The following is a 13448-nucleotide window of genomic DNA, read 5'->3' on the forward strand; positions in this document are numbered from 1 at the left end:
CCAGCGACCGAGGGCGACAGAGCCATCTGCTCTAACACACACTCATGAACACATCTTCTCACCCTCCCGCTCTCCTTTACGCTGTCTTTCCAGATATCAACGAGTGTGAGGTGGAGCCCAACATCTGTCAGTTTGGCACCTGCACCAACACCCCTGGCAGCTTCCAGTGCACCTGCCAGTCAGGCTTCGTACTCTCTGACAACAAACGCCGCTGCTACGGTGAGAGAAACCTTTAGTTAGCAGCAGGCCACAGCAGACAGTGTTGATGATCTTGATTGAATGTGATAATCTGACATATCTTATTTCCCTTACCAAGACAGTGAAGGAGGTTTTTGTCTTTGTGTCTCATATAACTAACAGACTAATTACTGTCCTTCTTTTTTTCTTATGGCAGACACCAGAGAAAGCTTCTGTTTCACCAAATTCGAGGCAGGAAAATGTTCCGTCCCCAAGGCTTTGAACACCACCAAGGCCAAGTGCTGCTGCAGCAAGATGCCAGGAGAGGGCTGGGGACTTCCCTGTGAGCTGTGCCCACAAGAGAGCGAGGGTGTGTAACACAGACACACACACACAGCTTTAATTAAGACATACACATGCACACAAAGACAAAACAATGAAGATGACCTTTTTTTCTTTTTGGTGCGTCTCCAGCTGCTTTTGACACCCTGTGTCCCTTCGGTCATGGAGCCCTGCCTGGAAAGGGTGATGCTCGTGAAGGTGAGTGCTTCAAAGTAGATCTACTGCCTTGACTTTAGTAACTAATTGTTGAGGTTTTGTATATATTTAAAAATATACTAATTTTTACTTGCTCTCTTTAGATATGAATGAGTGTCTGGACAACCCAGGAATCTGCCAGAACGGTATCTGCATTAACACAGATGGTTCGTTCCGCTGTGAATGTCCCTTCGGATACAATCTGGATTACACCGGAGTCAACTGCATTGGTGAGCTGCTTCCTGGGGTTTCTGTGAAGGCTGTAAAGTTAGGTTGATTCAAAACACACCACAACACACATTAAACATGGCTTAATAGCGACAATGTCAAACACATGTACACAATTCGGCTCCATTACAGCTCACAAGGTTCACCAATAAAACAACTATCTTATATTGAACACATTTCCCCCACAAATACAACATGCTAATGTTAATAGCACAAGCCTATGGCATTTTACATTGTATAAATTAGCCTAGCAACTAGCGGACTCTTCCTCTTCTCATATGAAGCCAGGGACAACAGCAACATTTAACAAAGGTAACGTTACAAAATTCGGCTCCATTACAACTCACAAGGTTCACAGACAAAACAACTGTCTTATACTGAACACGTTTTCCAAACAAAAACAGCATGCTAACGTTATTAGCACAAGCCTATGGCATTTTACATTGTATAAATTAGCTTAGTGACTAGCGGACTCTTCCTCTTTTCATGTGAAGCCAGCGACAACAGCAACATTTAACAAAGGTAACGATACAAAATTCAGCTCCATTACAACTCACAAAGTTCACTTACAAAACATCTGTCTTATACTAAACACGTTTTCCAAACAAATATAGCATGCTAACGTTATTAGCACAAGCCTATGGCATTTTATCATTGTATAAATTAGCCTAACAACTAATGGAGATTTCCTCTGCTCATGTGAAGCCAGGATAAATCACACACAAGACTTAAAATGCTATTTTATGGAGACTTTATTGTCTTATCTGTGAAATTAAAGTAAATAAAAGCTTCCTTTCCACCAAGGGAAATGGTTTCAGCTTGCGGTCTGTGTCATTGTATAAATCACACCTAAGCTTACCAGAAAATCTCAGGCTCAGGTGGGCAAGTCAAAAAGTGACAAATCAGAGCTCTGAGTAAACTATTAATAACTTACAGCAACATTGCGCGCTCAGTCACCTCTATAAGCTTTGAATGTAAAAAAAAGAAAAAAAAAGACCTTTGGTACAGGCCTACATTGGAATGACAGAAGAGGGACAGAGGTTTTTAGTATTTACCATGAAACAGTCGCAATTGAGCAGACAATGAAAAATCAATGGCTGCAGCATTTCTTCTTAGGAACTTTATAGGAATATCACCCAGGTCTATGTTTTACCACCAGGAGCACCAGAGTTCAGCTTTTCCTGCATTACAGCATCATCTATTTTTGGACTAACATTTAAGCTGCTAATGAGTGCTTTTAAAGTCTCAGGTACAGTATAAATGTTTCATTGGTTTTAATTGCCTCCTCTATCTCTCTTCTCTGTCCTCCCCAGATGCTGATGAGTGCTCTATAGGAAACCCATGTGGAAATGGAACCTGCACCAATGTGGTGGGAGGTTTCGAGTGTTCATGCCAGGAGGGCTTCGAACCTGGACCCATGATGACCTGCGAAGGTCAGTCTGTCATGAAGTAACGCGCACACTCCCGCAGGCACTCTTATTTTAGAAATGTAAATTAAATGAACTTGTCTGTTTCCAGACATCAACGAGTGCTCCCAGAATCCTCTGCTGTGTGCCTTCCGCTGTGTGAACACCTTTGGTTCGTATGAGTGTATGTGTCCTGCTGGCTACGTGCTGCGAGATGACCAGCGCATGTGCAGAGGTGAGAGATTTTTTGTCTTTTTCTCTGTGCAGTTCTCATTCTTTGACACCACTGAAACAGAATAAAGATACTTATTGGCCACCCCTCATTGTCCCTCACCAGACCAAGACGAGTGCTCCGAGGGTCTTGATGACTGTGACTCCAAGGGTATGACCTGTAAGAATCTGATCGGTACCTTCATGTGTATCTGCCCTCCTGGCATGCAGCGCAGACCCGATGGAGAGGGATGCATGGGTGAGTAAAAACATTTAAGCTAATGTGAGAGGATCTCATCAGTCTTCGCCCAATATCTGCTGTTGATTCTGGATGTATCTGCCTCTTCGTCTCTTCATCCTCCCGTCCTTTTGCTCTCTACAGACCTGAACGAGTGTCGCGCCAAGCCTGGCATCTGTAAGAACGGACGCTGCGTTAACACAGTGGGAAGCTATCGCTGCGAGTGCAACGACGGCTTTGAGCCCAGCTCCACGGGAACTGAATGTATTGGTAAGATCACTAAAGCTGTTTTTTAAATTCAGATGAAGTTTTGTCAACCACAGGCCCCTTTATTCTTCCAAATCTAACCTCAAACACTCCTCTTACCCCGTCATCCTTTCCCTCAGACAACCGAAAGGGCTACTGTTACACAGAGGTTCTGCAGACAATGTGCCAGCAGACATCCACCAACAGGAACAGTGTGACTAAGTCTGAGTGCTGCTGCAACACAGGCCGAGGCTGGGGGTCACAGTGTGAGCTCTGCCCACTGCCTGGCACTGTACAATATAAGAAGATGTGCCCACTTGGACCTGGCTACACCACAGACGGTAGAGGTGAGTCGCACAGTAATACCACTGATCAATTTTATGACGTAGCATAACAAACAAAAATTTCTCTTTTTAATTTGAATTTAATTTAATTTACTCACCACAATCTTTTAAAGTAGCCACAATGACGAAATTGATATCATTAAAACCAGGCAGGTTGAGCTTTCTGTTGAATTGTTTGGCAGCATGGGTCTGATCCAGATCTAAAATGTCTCCATACTTCCAGACATCAACGAGTGCCAGGTGATGCCAGATTTGTGCCGGAATGGTCAGTGCATCAACACCATCGGATCCTTCCGCTGTCACTGTAATGTGGGCTACAAAACCGACTACACTGCAACCTCCTGCATCGGTATGGATGATCTCTGTCCTGCTGATACTCTCTCAGTATTCTCAATTTTTAATACAATACTCAATACAGGTGTCAGTCCACAGCATCCCTGTCTGTAGTCCTAATTTTCTCTGTCTGCATATTTCAGATATGGATGAGTGCGCTCTGTCTCCAAAGCCCTGCAACTTCCTGTGCAAGAACACAGAGGGCAGCTACCTCTGCTCCTGCCCCAGAGGATACAGCCTACAGCCAGATGGAAAGACTTGCAAAGGTAGGTGGACTCTTGATTTGTTTGCTTGTGGGTTATTTCATAGCTCCATAAAACAATAAATGCTATTTCAAGTGGAAATACACAACTTTTTTCTTTAACTTATCAATATGAAGTAAATGTTTATTGCGCAATTTAACGGCCATAGGTGGTTGGCTGGTTCCCTGTAAGGCTAGCTTTTGCAATGCAACAATCTTGCGGAAAAATTAACTCTCGATTTACAGCACCCAAAACAGGAAGAGGCTAGCACTTTTGTTCTCCCCAGTAGCCGGTGTACCCCAAGGCTCTGTGCTTGGACCTCTCCTGTTTATCATCTACCTCCTCCCTCTTGGCAGTATTTTCCGCAAATATAACATTCAATTTCATTGCTACGCGGATGATACCCAGCTCTACCTGTCCACCAAAAAACAGAAAACAGAAAGTGATCCAGCTTTGTAACAGTGGGGAATTACACAGACTATAATACCACTTTGAAATGCTGGGGGGATGAATCTTTCGATAGTGCACCATATTAAAAGTATGGATACCCTCAAGTGTTACAAGGGAAATATTGCTGTCATATTATTTCTTTAAACAAGCTGCACAATTTTGAGGCTTCATTCGTTGCTGCAGTTTGGTTTTGAAAGACGTTAAGTGCTTTCTTTCTTTCCCTCTAAGATCTGGATGAATGTTCAACCAAGCAGCATAACTGCCAGTTCCTCTGCGTCAACACCATCGGAGGTTTCACCTGCAAGTGTCCTCCGGGCTTCACACAGCACCAGACTGCCTGCATCGGTGAGTACGAAACAGGAGAATATCAGCATTACCCTCTGAAAGAGTTTAGCGTTAAGGAAGAACAATAAAATAAAATAAAAAAGCATCTTTAATTCAAATATAATCTGTGTTTCCTTTGTTTGCAGACAACAACGAGTGCTCCGCTCAGAGCAGTGCGTGTGGTTCCCGGGCCTCTTGTGTTAACACGCCTGGTAGCTTCAACTGTGAATGCTCTAAAGGTTTCTCTTTGGACAGCACGGGCATTGAGTGTGAAGGTGAGCAGACAGAAATGTTTATGATGAGTCAAACACAGGGTCGTTTTCAATTAAAAAATCATGGGAATATGGAAAGACAAGGCAAGTTTAATATACAACATTACAAGAGGCAAAAAAACACATCCATAGATCCAAGAGAATAGCAAATGAAAACAACATGGAGCGGGTTCTGTGGGGTGTTTGTGATCCAAAGGGGTAAAAATAGTGGTTGCACTAACATCACTGCTGAAAACGAGAAATTGAAACTGTCTATTTTCCTCAGATGTGGATGAGTGTAGCAGTAACCACCGCTGTCAGCACGGCTGTCAGAACATGTTGGGAGGTTTCCGCTGTGGCTGTCCTCAGGGCTACGTGCAGCACTACCAGTGGAACCAGTGCGTGGGTGAGTTATACTGGCTCAGTCTGGGAGTTTGTCATGTTGACAGTAATGAACCACAAAGACACCGGTGGTACGGAGAACCTGGGGAATTCAAGTCTTTTAAGGCTTATTATAAGGGTGCAATGACATGTTTCTCTCTAGTATCATTTTATATATAAAAATCTGTGCTTAGATGCCTTCGAGTCCTTGTCATTGTGTAGTAATGTAAAAACAATAATGACAATTTAAATAATCATAATCATTAGAATAACAAATGTATTTTCTAGACTGATCTGATTTTATTTGACATTGAAATAGACATATAAATGTACTGATTAACATGAAACAGGACAGAATTATACTAAAGCATTCATTGCACAGGACACAGACTGAATGATAGTTAAAGGTTGTAGGTAAAGGTATTGCCACAAGTATGTTTAAATGGGAATGATATAAGGAATGGAGGTGAGGGTCCGTGGGGAGGAAAGGAGGCAGCTGAGATGAGGCTGGTTTGGGCAGAAGGTGAAGGGAAGCGTGGTGAGCATGTGAAGCTGGCAGGCAGGTTAGTAGTGATCCTGGAGCACACAGATCAAAAGGCACACAAAAACCAAGGACCCAGGGAATCCAGGGAGGGAGACCACGCCCACCCAAGTGCACACAGACAAAACAAAACAGGGAGAAAGGCAACAGGAACACAGGGAAGACGAAACACAGACTGTTTATACCTAGTATTAACATACGTCTTGGTCTAAACGATTACCAAGACACATTGTGATCTGATCACTCAGACCACATTCAGAGGTGGTCCAGGCCACATATGGCCACATTCTGTCAGCAGTGTGAAGGCTAATGTGTCATGGGCCACACTGAACAACCGCCAACTCAGCTGACATTGTTGCTTACTGTCCCTGGAGCCACTTTACTCCTGGCCAAGGGTGAGGTAGTTCAACGTCCTCCCTGTTAGCATGAGCTAACAGCAGCAGCTGTTAAACGATCCCAACAAACTCAACTCAACTGTCAATAAACCTGTCAATAACCGTAGATACAGCACGGGGAGAGAGTGAGAATTGGGTCTGTAAATAGTCTGTAAGTATATGTATAGATTTACAAAGCTCCCAGCAGTTTAAAACATGAAAAACACATTTGGTCTTTGCAAACAGAAATGATCCATGTTTATTTGCATATAGAGCGAGGAAATGAGATCTGATCACAAGTGGTCACTTAAGATACATGTAAGGAAGCATTGTAATGCCAGGTGTAAGACAGACAGACAGGCAGACAGACATAGGACTGTCCACTTGTGATCAAATCACCCAAGACTCATGATAATACCAGGTATTAAATTCTAGGGAAAACGCATAAGTTACGGCAGTACCATAACAACAGTCATCTATAAAAATAATCACCTTATGATGATTTGCTGAGTTCTTTTCCATCATCATCATCAAAATGCAGAAGAAATGTCCCCAGGCCTGCACTGTATCATCTCCTATCACACTCACCTTGTACTTTTTTGTCCCTGTACCTTTTTTCTCTTTCCTCTGCAGATGAAAACGAATGTCAGGCAGGATCAGTGTGTGGCTCTGCCTCCTGCTATAACACCCTGGGCAGCTTCAAGTGTGTGTGTCCCTCCGGCTTTGACTTTGAGCAGGGCGCCGGTGGCTGCCAAGATGTGAATGAATGTAGCACGGGCAGCAACCCCTGCATCTACGGCTGCTCCAACACCGACGGAGGCTACCTGTGTGGCTGTCCGGGAGGTTTCTACAGAGCTGGACAGGGGTGAGGGATCAGGAATTAAAAAAGATTTATTTAAGCAGCCAGTGTTATAAGAAAACATCTGACCATGTTTCATGTGCTGGTTGTGTTGCTCATGAATTTGAAATGAATTTCCTCCCGTCTGACTCTCTTGTTGTTTCCATCCAGTCATTGTATGACAGGCTCGGGTTTCCCAGGCCAGTTTTTGGAGGGTGATGACGAAGACAGTCTGTCTCCTGAGGCCTGCTACGAGTGTAAGATCAACGGAGGAGGAAAGAACGCGCGACACAAACGCAATGCTGATGAAAATGACATCCACCAGGTACGTGTGTTGACAGACTGCCTCTCAATGCTCGTCTCACTGAGTCTTTTGAGCCGTTTTTGATTTTCTAAAGAATTCAAAATAAGTGTTGTGTTGTAAGAATATTCATGTGTTGAGGTCTTTATCTGAGAATGGGATGTTTCTGCTACCTCAGGTTTAGTGTTGTCAAAAATATTGATTTATTAACACATAACAATTCTGGATATTTGAATTCTGAATGTTTCAATACTCATTTCCCCTGCAGTACCAGCTGCACTTTCTTGCTCTCTCTGGTTGTTAATGTTTAAAATAGTCATTCTGCTGTTCACTGCTACTAACCAAGAATAGAAAAGTTGTCATTGTCATGTTATAGCCTTCTTATAGTCATCTTTAACATATATATATACATATGTATATATATATATATATATATACATATGTATTTTTTTTTGTGCCCTCAATGTCACTTTTCCCCGTGGTATTGAAAATGGTATTGAATATCGATACTTTCATTGTGTTGTACTGAAGTTAGAGATGTTTCACCTCGTGCCCTCTACCCTCATCTTCACTACAGGAGCCAGCAGTGAGTATGGCCAGCATAGACACCCAGAGCTCCATCCCTATGAACATTTCTCGGTCCTCGCTGCTCAACAAGGAGCCTCTGCTGGAGCTTCTGCCCGCTCTGCAGCCGCTAGAGCATCACGTGCGCTACGTCATCACCCACGGAAACGCTAATGAACACTTCCGCCTGCTGGAACGACGCGACGGAAAGACTGTGCTCCGGCTCGGCAAGAGGCCGCCTCCAGCGGGATCCTACCGGCTAGAGATCGCCAGCCTGCGGCTGTTCGGGCCCCGAAGACTACACCAGCTGGAGGAGCTACACGACAGTGATTACCTACAAGGGGAGATAGGAGACGCCCTGCGCATCAAGCTCCTCATCCACCTGCACTGAGCTCAGAGTGCGCTCATGACGATCCCGTCCTGGACTGATTTCTAAAGCCTTTGAGTTTTAACCTTCTCCCTTATTCAGTAACTCCTCCAGCTCCCCCCTGCAGGACCATCCCCACCGACAGGGGTTACCAAGGGCTACGAAAGACTGAGTCAATCAGCCCAACTCTACCACCACTTTGTTACTGTTTATGTTATTATATGTTTTGTGTTTTTTTTTTTGTTTGTTTGTTTTTTTTTTTACCCTGACTTCACTTCCCCTTGCGCCCCTCTACTTGTACCCGAACCAGCACTCATTCTCCACTGAGAGAGCCAGCGGAGGAGATGGCAGAGAGGTGCCTTAGAGCTTGGACCATAGCCCCCCTGATAACGACAAGATGGCAGACAGATGGTTCACAAGTCCATGAAGCACTTTTGTAGATGAGCAAAGCAAGAAATTAAACAAAACAGAAATGAAGTGCTGAGAGTGGCCAAAACTGTCTGAATGCAACATGTGTGGTAGTACTTAATCACACGCAGTGATGTCTTTGTGTTTAGTGTTAAAGAAGTGACATCAGGGCGTCGTCATTTTGGTCCAAGGACTTTCTCACCTCTCTGTGATCTTGTCATCACAACACTGGGGAACAAGGTTTGTCACGTCGGCCCCTCTCAGTATTGTAGTGTGTCATTTAATGTATTTGTGCTGTTTGAAAAAATGTTAACACGAAGGACTGCAACATTTACACAGCATTTCAGGTTCTTTAGCCAATAGCGGTCTGTCTTATAGCTGGATGACAACCAATTTTCAGACGAAAAAAAAAAACGGCAAGCTGTGCTCTACTCTGATGTAACTGACTTTTGTCCTGCCTGCGGGCAGCGGCAAGCAGGGATTAGCGTGTTTGCGTGTGTGTGCTGTCATGTTTGGTTACCTCAGTACTTCTCAATGAGTATGGACACCATGCTGCGATGCTGACTTTGAAACACATAAAAAAGGGTGCTAGTGTCGCTCAGCATCCATCACGAGCAGGGAGTACACCAGCTAGTAGCTCGTAGACTTAAAAGAAGATAGATTGGGTCACGTTTGTATTTATCCTTGTAGGGATTAAGACTTGAGGTGCACTGATTCTGGAGCTGAGAGCCAGCTTTCTCATTAAGTCCAAAGTCTTTTTCCCTTGTTGGCTGTCGGAGGCTTGTGGCCCCTCAAACTAAACATAAATGCTACAGGAGAATAGAGCTGTAGCTGACAGCTGGCGTCGTGAGGCTGAACTTGACTATAAGCTGACTTTATCTGACTTCTTTGACTTCACCGTGAGCTCGATGTCTAAGGTCTGAGGCCTCGTTTACAACACACAGAGAGAGACACAGCTGACTACAGTAGCAGTCTCAAAGGTACATGACATGTTAACCTAAGCTGTAACTAAAGGCAGTGCTTTACAGTGTAAGGGCACGCACAGGTGAACACGAAACCTCACAAGAAAACAAATATCCGTCAGGTCATCGTTCATTTCTCATGATTTTTTTTTTCTCTCAAAGAGGAAAAAGGTGCTAGATAAAAACCATCTCTTTCGCTGTACAAAGAAAGTGCAGTCTTGAATCTGGATTGCAAAAAATGACTTCTTTTTTTTTTCTTTCGCTAGGATTTATTGTTGTGTATGTCTGTCTTTTGTATTGTCTCAGTGCTGAAAAACAATATTATCAAACTTGCTTCTTGAAAATTAAATTGTATATTTTTAAGTGAAATGTAGATGTTTTTTTTTTTTTGTTTTTTTGTTTTTTTTTAAATGTCAAGGCTGCCAAAACAAATACTCACAGTAAACCCAAGATTGAAGGCCTTTGACTTTGTTTTGTTGAGAGAAAAAAGCAGCAAATCCAGCAAAAAGCAAATGCGGCATTGTGTTTGTCGATCACTGACTGTATTGTTTGAAACCACTGTCGCCAGTCAAATCAGCCATCAGCAAAAAGAAATCGAAACAAATCAGACTTAATAAACATTCCCGTCGTCTATTATCTCATACAAGCTTACACTGTCTGTACAATGCCATTAGGATCAATGACCATCTGCAGCTAGGATCTATGGTGCTAAACAATATAACAGTCAAGGTTGCTGCACTGTCCCACAGCCTTGGCAATGTTTATAATACATAACCATTTTTCTAACCTGGGAATCTTTGTATACTTGTATCTTTATTGTCAGTTTGTAATTTTTCTTTTATTTGCCACTATGTTTTTTTTTTTTTTTTAAAAGGCAGTTTGTTGCGTGTGCTTACTGTATCTCAGCTTCAGTGTCAAACTTGAAACAATACTGTCATCATCATCTGCTTGCATTGAAATGTGTGCTTTATACTTTTGATACCAGAGTCCAGCTGAAAGCTGACATGACAATCATCCAGTCACACCACACCTACCAGCTGACGATCAATAACTCAATCAGCCATCACGGAACATCTTTAAACATACTGAATGATCATCATTCTGGTGCAAAGACAAAAACCAAAGATTTATAACACCAAATGGCAGTCTGTAAAATTAGAGTGATTCACATAATATTGTAAACTTTTGTCCAGTGACTTTAACGGCAATAAAGTATTGTGGGTTATATTTTTAAATGTTGTGTCCTGAGTCATTCTTTCTAGTTCAGAACCCAATTATGTTCCAGACACACAATAAATATATTTTAATTGTGGATTTCTACTGTAAACGCACTCATAAATCATTTTCTTGTATATTCCAATGGACAGAGAACATAGATGAATTACTGATTGGGCCCAATGGGCACAGACCTCGGGGCCCAAAGTGTAAGGAGTGGCCCCTGTGTCACGTGTCACTTCAAGGAGGACCCAAATGCAGACAGGTTGAATTTTCAACCAAAAGTGAGCTTTTATGCAGCTGATAGAAATAATCCGATACAGGCAGGCAACTCAAAGTCCAAATGCAAGCAGAACAAAACTGAAAACTAACTCAGATAATATGATAAACTCAAATCCAAACAGAACATGAGGCAGGAAACGGAGCAGGGAACGTGACCAGGGAACACAGGGATGAGCACAGGAATAACCCAAGATGACCAGGCAAGGCAAGAATGCAGGAATGACCACAGGCGAACTGACAGAGAACAAAAGGAAACACACAGGTATATACACAGAAAACTAATCACAAGAATGAGACACAGCTGGAGTAGGAAGACACGGGCAAAAGGAGGGACTAGACTAATACAGAACAGGTGTGAAGGGAAGACTCTGGGAACAGGGAAGGACTAACGAGACAGGTGTGACAGAAAACAGGTGGGAAAACACACAAAGACAGGAAGTAAAACCAAACACAACACATGAGCAAAGAACCTACAAAATAAAAGAGGAAGCAGATTAAAACATGAATGAATAACGTGAAACAAAGAACACAAACTCCTAAATAAAGTCCATAGGATAACAGAGTATAAACAAACCCAGGATCATGACACCCTGGCCTTCACCTGCAAAATGTCACTGAAATTACTGACCAGGAAAAAGACCACAGATGAGAAGAGATGCAAAACAACTACAAAGAGACTCAACATTTGCAAAGAGACAGAAAGCAGAATGACACAAAATTACCTCAAAGACACTCAAAAGCAGAAAAAAGATGCGAAACAACAACAAAAAAGAGGCAAAAGTAGGAGAGGTAGGAGAGGTGGTGGGGCCTTTTACATACCTGTGCCCAGGGGCCCACTGTCTCATAATCCACCCATGATGGAGAATCCAAACGCAAGTAACCACCTAATATTAAAATTGAGTGAATCAGTGAATAAAGTGATGCTTTAAAACACACTGTATATATATTTTGTATTGTATTTGTCATCGAAACTCAGAATATCCTCAATTTCTGAAGTATCTCCATAAGAAGACAGTATGTGCAAAACTTTAGTAAAATAATATTTTGTGTACATAATGTGTAAGATGCATTATAAGCTGGTATCATTAGAAAATCAAATCAGGTTGTTCCTAATTAAACAGTTGGTGCTTGTCATAGTCAAGGAAGGATCCTGAAAGGGCTCAATTTCAAACAGGGTCCGTCATGAATCCTGCCTAAGGACTGTTCAAACATCAAGGATCCTTCAAATTCTACAGAGGACCGAGTCCTCCCCTCAGAGAACTTTCAAGGATGCATGTCTGTATCTTCAGCGGCCATGAAGTACCCACAATTTTGTGTGCATGATTTGCCAGAATTCCACACGTGCACTCGCTAGCCTGTTCCGATGTGTGTACACCAAATGCTAGGAAGGATTTTTGCCCCACCTCTGCAGGACCCAACTTCGAAGTATCAAATAATGTACTTACGCAATATGATTAATAGATTTAAATGTGCCTTGTGCTTTCTTGCTTGTTGAAAAGGGCCGGGACGATGTCAAACACTGCGATCGGCTTAAGGACATCCAATTAAATAAGTCTGTGCATTTGGGTGGAGTCAGATGACAGTAACCATACTGTGCGTTCCAAAACCCATACTACTGCACTATATAGTATGCCAGAGAGAGATTTAGTATGTCCCAATACATAGTATGTCAGCTGCAGTATGCCAAAAATACCAGAATGTTTTACTACATCCGGTCTGATATTGCAGTATGCAAGCCAGCATGCTGTTCTGCTCGTTCTGACCCACAATCCTCTGTGCAGCGGACCATACGTCACATGGACAAACAGATGGCCGCTTGACAGCTGATTGACAACGGTCAGAAGTCTCAATGATAGATGACAGCACATTCAGGTGACTGTTCACCAGCTGATTAGTTATGGAAGAAATATTAATAGTTTAATTGATTAAAATAATCATAAATGTATTCAACAAAAAAGGACATAACAATGACAGAGAAAGAAATAGCATGTGTAATTTTATTATTATAAATATATGTAAGAATCTACAGTGTATGCGGTTATAACATTGCAAAATAACAAAATCAGTAGTAAGAGGGTCAAAGTTCAGGATGTAATGTTATGAGGAAGTAGTATGTCCTGACTGTGTGCATACTGCATGCAACAGCACGTACTTTTTAAGGTAAAAAGGAAAAGTATATGATTCGGAACGCACCCATAGATCTGGACATCCTAGAAAGGTTGCGTCCAT

General features: G+C 42.5%; 1 protein-coding gene across 1 annotated transcript in view; it reads left to right on the plus strand.

The window, feature by feature from the left end:
* The window catches only part of fbn2b (fibrillin 2b), an 81633-nt gene extending 71503 nt beyond the window's left edge, over positions 1 to 10130 (plus strand). The window contains exons 49-65 of the mRNA XM_050054542.1: positions 94 to 219; positions 395 to 547; positions 652 to 717; positions 819 to 944; positions 2256 to 2375; positions 2461 to 2583; positions 2686 to 2817; positions 2941 to 3066; positions 3183 to 3389; positions 3610 to 3735; positions 3863 to 3985; positions 4640 to 4756; positions 4882 to 5010; positions 5273 to 5392; positions 6916 to 7147; positions 7292 to 7445; positions 7999 to 10130. Coding sequence (XP_049910499.1) covers positions 94 to 219; positions 395 to 547; positions 652 to 717; positions 819 to 944; positions 2256 to 2375; positions 2461 to 2583; positions 2686 to 2817; positions 2941 to 3066; positions 3183 to 3389; positions 3610 to 3735; positions 3863 to 3985; positions 4640 to 4756; positions 4882 to 5010; positions 5273 to 5392; positions 6916 to 7147; positions 7292 to 7445; positions 7999 to 8376 — 2558 coding nt within the window. The 3' untranslated portion in view covers positions 8377 to 10130. The remainder of the gene's footprint in view (positions 1 to 93; positions 220 to 394; positions 548 to 651; positions 718 to 818; positions 945 to 2255; positions 2376 to 2460; positions 2584 to 2685; positions 2818 to 2940; positions 3067 to 3182; positions 3390 to 3609; positions 3736 to 3862; positions 3986 to 4639; positions 4757 to 4881; positions 5011 to 5272; positions 5393 to 6915; positions 7148 to 7291; positions 7446 to 7998) is intronic.
* Positions 10131 to 13448: the final 3318 nt, after the last annotated feature.

The sequence above is a fragment of the Epinephelus moara genome, chromosome 10 (assembly GCF_006386435.1).
Source record: "Epinephelus moara isolate mb chromosome 10, YSFRI_EMoa_1.0, whole genome shotgun sequence".
Classification (NCBI taxonomy): domain Eukaryota; kingdom Metazoa; phylum Chordata; class Actinopteri; order Perciformes; family Serranidae; genus Epinephelus; species Epinephelus moara.